This window comes from Scomber scombrus, chromosome 2 (assembly GCF_963691925.1).
Source record: "Scomber scombrus chromosome 2, fScoSco1.1, whole genome shotgun sequence".
Classification (NCBI taxonomy): domain Eukaryota; kingdom Metazoa; phylum Chordata; class Actinopteri; order Scombriformes; family Scombridae; genus Scomber; species Scomber scombrus.
In genome coordinates this window covers 1,023,407-1,036,542 of record NC_084971.1, presented here as the reverse complement: position 1 = coordinate 1,036,542, position 13,136 = coordinate 1,023,407, and the positions used below count along the sequence as shown (strand labels likewise).

At 41.9% G+C, this 13,136-nt stretch overlaps 1 protein-coding gene across 6 annotated transcripts in view; it reads left to right on the top strand.

Moving 5' to 3' along the window:
* The window catches only part of tenm3 (teneurin transmembrane protein 3), a 244,749-nt gene extending 235,855 nt beyond the window's left edge, over positions 1 to 8,894 (top strand). For all 6 annotated transcript variants that reach the window (XM_062427003.1, XM_062427030.1, XM_062427047.1 and 3 more), the window contains 9 exons: positions 243 to 587; positions 1,845 to 2,089; positions 2,185 to 2,366; positions 2,642 to 2,844; positions 3,953 to 4,063; positions 4,458 to 4,600; positions 4,709 to 4,833; positions 5,690 to 5,820; positions 7,750 to 8,894. In XM_062427003.1, the coding sequence (XP_062282987.1) occupies positions 243 to 587; positions 1,845 to 2,089; positions 2,185 to 2,366; positions 2,642 to 2,844; positions 3,953 to 4,063; positions 4,458 to 4,600; positions 4,709 to 4,833; positions 5,690 to 5,820; positions 7,750 to 8,505 (2,241 nt within the window). In that variant the 3' untranslated portion in view covers positions 8,506 to 8,894. The remainder of the gene's footprint in view (positions 1 to 242; positions 588 to 1,844; positions 2,090 to 2,184; positions 2,367 to 2,641; positions 2,845 to 3,952; positions 4,064 to 4,457; positions 4,601 to 4,708; positions 4,834 to 5,689; positions 5,821 to 7,749) is intronic.
* Positions 8,895 to 13,136: the final 4,242 nt, after the last annotated feature.

Genomic DNA, 13,136 nt, shown 5'->3' with positions numbered 1-13,136 from the left:
ATCCATGCAGCCTGCATATGGAAAATGATAAAGAAACAGAGTCAGGTGGACCCTGGGTAGTAGCGAGTAGAGATATGCATAATTAGCACTTTGAGCAGAGAATAAACAGGGACTTTGACAGCTTGAATAACCCACTCAAGAGGTGATGACAGTCATTGAGGTTAACTGATGCTGTAGTTGATTCTAGGTGAACATATTGGATGTTGTAAACACATACTGCACTGTTGTATTTGTCTCACCAGAACAAGCTGGCAGAGATCCTGTACGACTCGACGCGGGTCAGTTTCACATATGACGAGACGGCTGGCGTGCTGAAGACGGTCAACCTGCAGAGCGAAGGCTTCATCTGCTCCATCCGCTACCGCCAGATCGGCCCACTGGTCGACCGGCAAATTTTCCGCTTCAGCGAGGACGGGATGGTGAACGCACGCTTCGACTACACCTACGATAACAGCTTCAGGGTCACCAGCATGCAGGCCGTAATCAACGAGACACCACTGCCAATCGATCTCTATCAGTTTGATGATATATCGGGGAAGGTGGAGCAGTTTGGGAAATTTGGAGTCATCTATTACGATATCAATCAGGTAAGAGAAGATGCTGCATTGATTTAACAATTCCTTAAATTATGGAGAAGTAAGAAAAAATATCTCCATAAATCTTGATGAGGTGGAGATTGATCAGGCAGTGATACTAAACACCATACATCATAGAGAAATAATCTCTGTGTTCCATTTGTTCACTTGACCATCAAACATAGTGGCTGCTTAGTAAAGCCAAAACCAAAGTGCTGGGAGACGACTAAAACAACATTTTCTTCATCACTGATGATATGACAGACTGATGTATTTAACAGTATTAAATTATGTAAAGGGTAAGCAAAATACGTCCCTCAAGAACAGCGACCAATTCATTTTTCCTAACTTAACTCCAGATTGTTATGTTTAAAAAAAACTAAATACATCATATGCATTTTTCTTTTTGTTTAGAATGCAAACAATGAACTGTGAGAAATGTCAAGAAAGATAAAAAGCAAGCAGAAGAAAAGACCTCTCTATTATCCATGACATAGGAGCTAGAAAACATCATTGAAAACATATTTTGATTGGATGTATTCAATTTCAATTAGCAGCAGATAAAATCCCTCAGCAGCACTCAGATAGTAAACTAACCAGGTTTCTTGCTACAGCTTCAGCAAGTTATTGATCAATCAATCAATTTATATAGTGCCAAATTACAACAAAAGTCATCTCAGGGCACTTTACACATAGAACAGGCTAGACTGTACTCTTTAAATTAAAGAGACCCAACATTCCCACATGAGCAGCGCTTGATGAGAGCGGCAAGGAAAAACTCCCATTAACAGGAAGAAACCTTAAGCAGAACTGGACTCTAAGTGGGTGGCCATCTGCCTCGATCAGTTGGGGTAGAGAGAGAGAGAGATAGAGAGAGAGAGAGAGAGAGAGAGAGAGAGAGAGAGAGAGAGAGAGAGAGAGAGAGAGAGAGAGAGAGAGAAAGGGGGGTGAAACATATTGAAACTAGTAGGTCCAGGACAGGAATCTGTCATCCTGACGTCTACAACCCCAGGTTACCTGTGAGACGAGAGAGCACAGAGAACTCTGGGGAAGAAGATGGACTGTTCCAACACGCAAAGCAAACACTTCTCAAAATGAAACCTTCTACTCATCACTACTCCTCACAAATAGCAGGTCTGCAAAGCAAGACAATAAAACCTCTGTGAATGGCAGTGTAGTGTTGTTTAGTGTTAGTGCATTGTCTTGAGTGATCTGCAGAGCTGTTTGTCAGTGCACAAGTTCAAACACTCATCTTCCCTTTCCTCTCAGATTATCTCCACAGCAGTGATGACTTACACAAAGCACTTTGACCAGCACGGTCGCATCAAGGAGATCCAGTATGAGATCTTCAGGTCTCTGATGTACTGGATCACCATTCAATATGACAACATGGGCCGTGTCACCAAGCGCGAGATCAAGATCGGACCATTTGCAAACACGACCAAATATGGATATGAATACGACGTTGATGGACAGCTGCAAACAGTCTCCCTTAATGAGAAAATGATGTGGAGGTAGAGTCAGAACATTGAACCGAAGAGAAAAAACATCATCATCAACATTATTTGATGATGCCAAATATTAACAGCACCATTTTCTGTCCTGGCAGGTATAATTATGACCTGAATGGGAACCTGCATTTACTGAACCCTGGGAACAGCGGCCGGTTAACGCCTCTACGCTACGACCTGAGAGACAGAATCACTCGTCTGGGAGATGTTCAGTACAGGCTGGATGAAGATGGTTTCCTCAGACAGAGAGGAGCCGAGATATTTGAATACAACTCCAAAGGTGGGAATAATGTAAAATGATAATAACATATATATAACCCTAGTTTTTAACCTTGTTTAACTTGACATTAATGTTATGCCACCATGTGTAGAATATTTATGTGATCATAGCATCTCAAAAATTATTCAGGTGGTATTTGTTTCTTTTTCATTTTTATTTTTTTTGTAGAAAAATTTGACAATTCCGGTAAAATTACAATCAACAAAGTCAGAAACCTCAAACATATTCAAATCTGCCTTACAGTCACTCCTTACCTCTTTATAATTGTCTTTCAGGTCTTCTAGTCCGTGTCTACAGTAAAGCAGCAAGTTGGACCATCCAGTACCGTTATGACGGTTTGGGCAGGCGTGTAGCATCTAGAAACAGTCTGGGTCAACACCTGCAATTCTTCTACGCTGACCTGAATTACCCCACCAGGATCACCCACGTCTATAACCACTCCAGTTCTGAGATCACCTCCTTTTACTATGATCTGCAGGTAACTACACCGACAGAATGATTCCAAATATATGTGATGTCAGTGCTAACATAGCCTACTGTATTCACCTGTAATTATAGACAAGCAGGTATATGGCCCATTTTGGCTCGTAAGTAACATGTAGAACAGAAATACCAAACTAGGCTTGAGGTTATTTAGAAACACTTTCAATGTTACACTGTTTGTCCACCAGAGAGCTCTGACAAGTTGACCTTCCCACTGTAAAAATGTCCTTCCCGGTATTTGTCACAATTATTTTTTTAAACAAATTGTTTGTTTGTTGTATTGTTTATGCAATATAACAAAAATACCTTTAGATGCTTCGATATCATTATAGTATTGGATATACTCCCAAATATAAATATCAGTGTCAACCTCAAAAATCCTGTATGGGTCAAGGTGAGTAGATAAGTTGATGTGTTTTTGGTCTCATGTGTCTCCACATAGGACTAATGCCTACAAACTAGTTTGTTTCTGCTCTCTGATAGGCTTGTGGAAAGTGTCAGTCATACATAAAGTGTAAATGTGTTAGTAATGTACTCATGTTTATCATACTGGTGACTCTCTGATATTTCACCAAAAGAAACCAAATGGTTAAGACCAGCAAAACCTTCGATTTGGTTGAATATGTCTGTCTCTGGAATTATCTCTCTGTCTCTGATGTTTATGAGTCACTTTTGGTTTTCCTCTCAACTTTTGATTTATGATGTCTGTGTGGAGTGGGCTTCCCTCCAGTGACCATGAGAAAAAAAAAGACTGTACAGCATCTCAATTAGAGACGAGGAGGAGGTTTTCTGTGTAGCAGTTCCACTTTATCACATTAAAATATTCTTAGAAAAAATCTGCAGCAGCTTAAAATGCTTCACTGCTTTGGGAACCTGCGACACAGTGGCAGCCAGAGATAAAAAATGTTCATTGTGATGAATATGGTTAGTGAAATAAGGGTGGCAGCAGCAGCAAGACCCACAATAATTAAAAATAATAATTACATAATTATTCATAGCCCTCCTGTTATCACTTGTGAAGGAATACGACAGCAATGATTAACAATAATCATTGTTATTATTATATTCATAATATGTATAACATAATGTTTATTGTTGCACAGGGCCACGTGTTCGCTATGGAAATCAGCAGTGGAGAAGAGTTTTATATTGCATGTGATAACACTGGGACCCCACTGGCTGTTTTCAGCAACAATGGACTCCTACTTAAACAGGTATGTGTGTGTGTGTGTGTGTGTGTGTGTGTGTGTGTGTGTGTGTGTGTGTGTGTGTGTGTGTGTGCGTGTGCGTGTGCGTGTGCGTGTGCATGCACTGAATGTGCTTCTATCTATCTGTTATATATATGTTTCTCTATGTGTGTGTGTGTGTGTGTGTGTGTGTGTGTGTGTGTGTGTGTGTGTGTGTGTGTGTGTGTGTGTGTGTACGTCCCCTCAAGTTGTGTGGACATACTGTACATGTGTTAACATTGTGGGGACTTGGCTCCTTTTTTGGGGAAAAAATGATAACATAAATCATTCTTTTTAGAGTGAAGACTTGGTTTAAACGTTAGATGTCCCCTGAAGTGATGGTAATATGACTGTGTGTGTGTGTGTGTGTGTGTGTGTATAGGTGCAGTACACAGCGTACGGCGAAGTTTACTTTGATTCCAACCCAGACTTTGTGCTGGTCATTGGTTTCCATGGAGGCTTGTATGATCCTCTGACTCGACTGCTGCATTTTGGAGATAGGGACTACGACATCCCTGCTGGGAGGTAGGCAGTCTGTCACTGATTCACTCATTTCCAGTCCAGGCATAAGATGTGATTATACATAAGTGCTTTGTCAGTGTGTCGTCTAACCAGAGTGTGTTTGTCATGAAGGTGGACCACTCCTGACATTAGCACATGGACGCGGGTTGGTAAAGACCCCCAACCCTTCAACCTCTACATGTTCCGAGGCAACAACCCAATCAGCAAAATTCATCAGGTCAAAGAATATGTCACAGGTAAAAGTCAGAGTATACAGTAGAGTGTAGAGTATACATATTATACATAGTTCATCCTTTATGTAAACAGGTATTCTCAATCAGTGCGTTGCATGTGTAATAGAATTATGTAAGGACACATCACTCCATGTAATGATCTCTGCTTTCATCCAGCAGCTTTGTTATTTTTTCACCTGTTTGCAGTCTTTGTCCTGCACTTGTGTCAAAAGTCAGTTAGAAACAGATGACATGCATACGTGGCAGAGTAATCAGAGTACTGCAGGAGGGATCTGCTGCTTGGATAAAGTGGACTGCAACACAGTTACAGTAACATACTGATGCAGGTCAAGTGCTCTAAGAGATCAAATATAGGTGTCCCGCAAGGTTCAATTCTGAGTCCTCTTCTGTTTAAGAACACAACAGGATTCTTTCATTCATTGGCAGCGTTTTCATTGCTTGAAAGTCCGGAAACCATGATTTTTGTTTGTATTGCAAATGCTGTATAGCATGAATTTAGCCTACATTTAATGGAACATAAATATATATTTCAATGTTGTATGTCATCAACCCAAATAAGCTATCATCCATGCAATACTGGTGAAAACTAACTCTTTGGTTGGTCTAATTTTATTTCCCAAACAGCCCCTGAAAAATAAATTTAGTAAAGATGAAAAGTATACTGGAATACGTCTGAGGCAACAGGTGCTAAACAGTTACCAGACATGTTAAATGATTTTTTCATTCAAGAATTGTCAGTTGTTTTTTCTTTAAAGTAATGAGCTGCAACAGTGTGGTTTATTTTGATGAAGGGAACAACAGTGCAGTCTTCAACATCTCTTATTTATCTCTCATCAACCACTGCTCTCTTTCTCTTCAGATGTCAATATATGGTTGGTCACATTTGGCTTCCATCTCCACAACGCCATCCCAGGATTCCCCATTCCTAAGTTTGACCTGACACAGCCGTCACTGGAGATGAAGAAGAGCCAGCTGTGGGATGACCTGCCTGTACGTATCATTACAACTATTAGACTGACAGGTCACATCCATCCTAGTTTACTTAATAGCAACAACTATCTGTTGTGTTAGCAGCAGAATGTGAATTCACATTTGACCTGAATGCTGCTACACTGCTCATACTTTCAGGCATGCTGTGCTACTGGCCACACCGCCACAATTTGAATAAATCCAACCATAATAGCTAATATTCATTTATTGTTTAATCTCAAATTAACATATAGTTATTCACAAATACATACAGATGATAACACACCATGAACAGCAACAGAGAGACAGTGAGGACAATTTTATACATGCAAGATGAAAATAAAAAATAGGAGAGAAGAAAAAGAGCTGGTGAGGGGAATGGAGCACAAAACATATTCAGCAAATCAAGAGGAAAAGAAACAGAAAATCTAGGGGGAAACGAAGCGGTAGAAAATGTGAGCGTGAACAGGCGAAAAAATCAAAAGAAAACCTGACATTCATAGAGAAGAAAGAATCAGGAAATGGAGGGAAAAGTGGAAGATGTACTATAGGAGGAAATGGAGTGGGAATAATGAGAGAGGAAATGAGGGGAGAAGACAATAAAGAGTCATCTTGCGAAGCCAATCATTCATGCCTTTCTCTGCTTAAAGCTGCCTTCTCTTCCTCTCTTCTTACATTCACTCAGTTATTGTCTCTACTTACACATTTGTTTTGTGGACAGGTTATCAGGAAGTCACTTATGCTCAAACACTGAAAGATTGTTGAAATTTAGTAAAATGAAGAGACCATTGTGAAAACTGCTAAATGAAGACATGGACAAAATTAAAGGCATCAGATTCATCGAGAAATTGGGAGAAAATGTAGATAAAATGAGGAAATGAGAGAGACTTAAAATGACTGGCAGTGTTATTTTAAATGTGAATGTACTGAAAGTGAAATGTGTGTGGTTTGGGTACTGACAGGTGATGATAAATGATGACTGATGATAGCAGATGCTAAGCCAAAAAGTTAGCAAAGATACATGATGTCATGTAACGTAGCTTAGATAACATTTTAGTTGGAAAAAAACTTTACTAATGCTACCTTGTTATTTACCTTTTATTATATGAGACTAATTAAAATCCAATGTGAACTTAATTAATAGTTTGAAGCTTTGAAGTAAGTTTTGTGAAACCAGCCTGTGAAACTGATTAAAGTTAAGCAAATGAAATGGAATAAATATAATATAAATACAATATATACATATATAAATGGGCAAACTATAAATATATATATAATTTATAGTGTTATTTTATAGTGCTTAGCTCCAGGCCAAGAACTATGAAATAATATACTCCCAAGCAGACATGTACATAGACAGCTGTGGACAGCTGTGGACACCACAGATGTGTAGTAGTTGTATTTCTACAACCCTGTGGAGGATACATTAGCCCTTACAGTGTGGTGGACATGAAGACTACAACAAATTGGAAGTACACAGATGTACGGAGACTACGCCTACACCCTCTGATGACAAACTTTATATCACACAGACCCCTGTGGGACCCTGATGTCCAGGAGTCCTGGACATGGAAAGTATCATATTGACTTAAATTAGGGACCCCTGTTGTCTAAAGCTGGGCCTGTCAATATGTACTGAAGGCATATACAATTAATGTAGTCAAATACATAAAGTAACGTCACAGGCTTCAATTTGACAACTGGCCCCTTGCTACAAGCGTTAAGTCACTCTGCTGTGTCATCACATTTTTTTAGCTTTAAGACTGGGCAGATAAAGTAATCAACCTCTACATTTAGCATTTTCTCCGTATTTCATCTTCTAATTAATAATTAATTAATTTCATATTTGAATTCATTATTTTGGATTGTTTTCAAAGTATCTTAAAAATCTCTCGATGTCTTACAAGTAACACATGAAGTCAAACCTTCTTCTTGTCTTTTTGTCCACAGTCTATCTCAGGTGTCCAGCAGGAAGTGACGCGACAGTCTCGGGCCTTCCTGTCATTTGAGCGCATGCCAGAAATCCAGCTCAGCCGGCGGCATTCAGACCACACCAAACCATGGCTGTGGTTTGCCACCGTCAAGTCTCTGATAGGCAAAGGAGTGATGCTGGCTGTGATCCAAGGCCGCGTGGTGACCAACGCCCTCAACATCGCCAATGAGGACTGCATCAAAGTGGCTGCTGTCTTAAACAATGCCTTCTACCTTGAAGACCTACATTTCACAGTGGAGGGACGAGACACGCACTACTTCATCAAGACCAGCCTGCCTGAGAACGACCTCAGTGCACTGCGGCTGACCTCGGGACGCAAATCTCTGGAAAACGGTGTGAATGTGACGGTGTCCCAGTCCACCACAGTGATGAATGGCCGAACGCGGCGCTTTGCAGATGTGGAGCTCCAGTTTGGCTCTCTGGCACTCCACGTGCGTTATGGGACAACACTGGACGAAGAGAAAGCGCGCATCCTGGAGCACGCCAGACAGAGGGCGCTGTCGAGCGCCTGGGCCCGAGAACAGCAGCGGGTGAGAGACGGGGAGGAGGGAGTTCGACTGTGGACGGAGGGGGAGAAAAGGCAGCTGCTGAGCAGCGGAAAGGTTTTGGGTTATGATGGCTACTACGTCTTGTCCATAGAGCAGTACCCCGAGCTCGCTGACAGCGCCAATAACATCCAGTTCCTACGCCAGAGTGAGATAGGGAGGAGGTAACACGGCATCAACAAAGGTTTCATTTCCACCCCTGTGACTGTCAGAGACTCCAAAAAGACTGAGTTCAGTTATAACATAAAATGGATGTCACAGACTGAACTGTCTTGAGACTCAAAACTAGCCACTGAAGAGACCCACCATTTACAAATGAGTTCTTTGAGGATGATAAAGAAGGTTTATACACTGATTGATGATGTCATAATCACTTCAGTGCATCTGACCTGAAACATCATCCAGTTGTGATGGTTTAAAACAGTCTACATGAGCCTGCAAGAGGGTTCAGTCTTTTGACCAATGCCTTTTCTTTCTCTTTCTATCTTTCTTTTCTTCCTCTCTCTCTTTCTTTCTCTCTTTCTCTCTCTTTCTTTCTATCGCCCTGTCGTCTGCCTTTGAACAGCCTGCACGCGTGCCCCTCACCCTCTCTCTGGTAGGTGGGGCTAACCTGAGTGCTGTATCTTGTGCTATCTAATGGGATGTAGAGACCCATTCAAATAGCCAACCGGGCATTTCAGCAGCCATCACGACTAGATGAGCCCACAAGCATTTAGACAGTTGTAAACTGTCAGAGCAGCCAACATAACAGATGTTGCAGGTATTATATCTGTGTGGGTCCAGCTGTGACCCATCGCTCGGGGTTTTAGACCTCTACGGGCCATGTCTATATATATATTTTGTTTCTGTGGCTGAAGCCATTGAATGGAACTGTTGTGGACTCTCTCAAAGAGAGACAGGCACAAAAAAGGACTACAATTTGTATGAAGGAGAAAAAAAAAAGACTGATTTTCTGTTTGGATTTTTTGTTTTGTTTTCTATATAAACTTGCATTTGCTTCAGACAAAAAGGGGATATAAAAAAATGAACAAAAAAGTGTTTACATACTATTACCTATACCACTATTACTATTATTACTACACCACCACCACCACAGGAATGGACCATGATCTGAACTAAACAAAACCAGAAGCTTTGAGTTGTGTTTTTGTTTGTTTCTTACTGATATCTATGGTATGTTTTGTCAGTTCTAAAACCACTCCTCCTCATCCCCTGTGCTTTGACAAGGTCTATAAAATCGTACAATGACAGAAACAATCAACAACGGTTCTTTAGGAAGCAGGAAGACCCCGGTGCCACGGCTGTTTCTGATTCTCTATGGATGTACTCTCTGGACCAAGTGGGCTCACTGGTCCCCAGTTAGCCCAGGAGTCCTTCGCTTCTGCAAAATGTGACTCAGCCTCATAACGCATAGACCTTGTGCTTTTATCGGTCAAAGGTAGTAGTATTGCTTGCAATAGAAACATGTTGTCATGGCTTTGGGGGGGCAGGGTTGCTGTGAGTAGTAACTAATTGTTGCTTCTCTCCTCGTTTTTGCTCGTTTCTCCTTAAAGGGACAGTGCATCGCCATCAGTGACTTTAATGAGTAACAGTAATAGATCTAAAATCGGTGTGGATGTTTCTCATTGATTGTGGGTCTCTGTACTCTTTTAGAGGAGTTTTCTTTGTGTGTATGTGTGTTTACAAGGGTGGAAAGGCAACTTAATCATTTTTAAGGAAAGAACAGGAACTTTACAGAGAGAGTTAACCCCATATGCTACCAATCTTTTTTTCAGAGACAATTGAGACAAGTTGACAATGTTTTATGGCTTCATCTTTTTATTTTGAAGGTTGACAAATTCCACTTATCTGTACATCAATATTAGTCTCAGAGAAAGTAATTTATGTACAGTGTTTCTACGGTAAAGAATAAAATCCTTCAAACTATTGCTGGTTTTTTCTGTTTCTTTTTTTGTCTTCATCCTCAAAGGCTAGGTGTTATCAGCAGTAACCATGGTATCATGGAGACCTCACCCTGGTCATCGACGGCTGTCCCACCTCCCCATCTCCCAAAGTGCGGAACCTGGGCGTCATCCTGGACCCCACACTCTCATTCAGTTTCCACATCCAGAGCATCTCCAAATCTGCCTTCTTTCACCTCCGTAACATTTCAAGACTCCGGCCGTCACTCACCGACTCAGTCACCGAAACCCTCATTCATGCATTTGTCACCTTCTGTCTGGACTACTGCAATGCTGTCCTGTCTGGGCTGCCCAACAAAGCCCTAGACAGATTACAGTATGTCCAGAACTCAGCTGCCAGGTTGTTAACCCACACCAAGCCGTGGCAGCACATCACCCCCATCCTCAAGAAACTCCACTGGCTGCCAATCAAACAACGCATCAGCTACAAAATCCTCCTCCTCACCTACAAATCACTTCACTCACTGGCACCCAAGTACATCACCGACCTCCTCCACCCGTACACCCAGTCACGGTCCCTGCGCTCCACCAGCAAGGACTTACTCTGCACTCCCCGCACCAGACTCAAGACCTTTGGTGACAGGGCTTTCTGTGCAATTGCCCCTACCCTTTGGAACACCCTGCCCCCTCCTATCCGTTCCGCTACTTCTCTGTCACAGTTCCAAAAGCACCTCAAAACACACCTCTTCTCTCTTGCCTACCCTCCCTAAACCCCCACCCTGCCCCCACCCCCCTACTCCCACTCTTGTAAAGCGACCTTGGGTACCTTGAAAGGCGCTATATAAATCGAAGTTATTATTATTATTAGGGCCCGAGCACTGACAAGTCAGTGAGGGACCTATTGCTTTTGCCAGGATTCTTATTAGGGCCCGAGCACTGACAAGTCAGTGAGGGACCTATTGTAATTGCTGGAATTATTATTATTATTAGGGCCCGAGCACTGACAAGTCAGTGAGGGACCTATTGCTTTTGCCAGGATTCTTATTATTATTATTCACGTTCTTATGCCGTGTAATGAATCGCATTTTTGGCGGCTTGAACATGCATGAAAACTCATGAAATTCTGCACAAACGTCGCAGCTGGTGAAAATTTATTTAATTTAACGTGATTGGACGCAAGCGTGGTAAGGGGACTCGCTAGCGCCCCCTAACGTCGGGTCATGTGACCACAAATCCTCTCGGATCGGCATGAAATTTAAATATGTTACAGCTCTCATCGGATCATTGGGAAATTAATTTTGTGGAATTTTTTTACCAAACAGGAAGTCGCCCACGCGGCGTGGCGTGCACCGATTTTCATTTTTCGAACAACGCTTTGAGGACTTTACGATGTTCACAGAATCATGAAACCTGCCACGTAGGTTTCAAATCATGAGCTCTTTCATCTGATACCACATTTGCCCAATATTTCGCCCCAACAGCTCAGTAGCGCCCCCTAATGCCTTTTCCCACTTAGCATGTACTGACAAGCTCTAAAACTCACCAAATTGGACACACTCATCAAGACTCACGAATATTATTTTTTGATATAACCGCAACCTTTTAAGTGGCAAAATGACTCTACAGCGCCCCCTAGAACATTAAAAGTTGAAGCCCCGCCTTCTACATGCACGTACATGAACGAAATTTAGGATTCATATATATCATGACCAGACGCACAAAAAAGCCTCTTGGACCCATACCCTAAGTCCAACAGGAAGTCGGCCATCTTGGATCACAGGTGCATTTTTTCCGCCATTTTCCCCATTTCCAGGCCTTGCACTTTAACGAACTCCTCCTGCAGTTTTGACTCCACAGACTTGAGATTAGAACTGTATCATCCTCAGACCTTGATGATGTAAACTTGATGACAGATTTTACCTACGTTATACCAGGTGGGCGTGGCAGTCGTTTGTTTGTATAAACAAACAACTCCTTATAACTCCTCCATACATTGTCGGATGTTTATACATGCACTGCGTAAAATGTCACACCTGGTGACGCCGTTTCAATTTCAACATCATTGGGGGTGGATGTGGCAAGGGGTCTCCATAGCGCCCCCTAACAGCAGGTCATGTGACCACAAACTTTGTCTGATCTTCGTGAAATTTACAGGACTCATAGCACTCATGGGTAAACCCTCAAATTATTTTTTTCAAATTTTTCGCTCTAACAGGAAGTGAGTTATTGTGCATTTCCTGCGTCAATTTTCCGTTTTTCCCTCTGCGTTTAGAGGACTTTCCCATCTTCACAGAATCACCAAATTGCCCACATAGGTTCACACTCAGGCGCACTTTAATTTGAGACCATAACTGCCACTGGGCGTGGCACAACAGCTCAATAGCGCCCCCTAGTGCCTTTATCCATTTTGTACATTTTCCCAAACTCCTACACTCACCAAATTGTACACATACGTCAACAGTCACACATATTGACAACTGACAAAGTTTGGGATTTTTAAGTGAGAAGATGACTCCACAGCGCCCCCTGGAAGATTTCAAAGTTTAAGCCCCGCCTTCCACATTGACATAGAAAAATGAAATCGACAAGGCCTATGTATTATGTCCAGACGCACAAAAAAGCCTCTTGGACCCATACCCTAAGTCCAACAGGAAGTCGGCCATCCAGGCTAAAATGTTCAATCTGGATAATTTTTATTATTATTATAGTTGTACGCCTTTTTGACAGCCTAAACATGCCCCAAAACTCACCAAAACTTGCAATCATGTCCGATCCGGAGAAAACTTTGATATTTTAAGGAGCGGGGAAATGGCCGACGCAAAAATGGATTAATAGCGCCCCCTAGAAAATTTAAAAAATCAAGCCCCTCCACTCAGATTGACGTAGACAAACCAAATT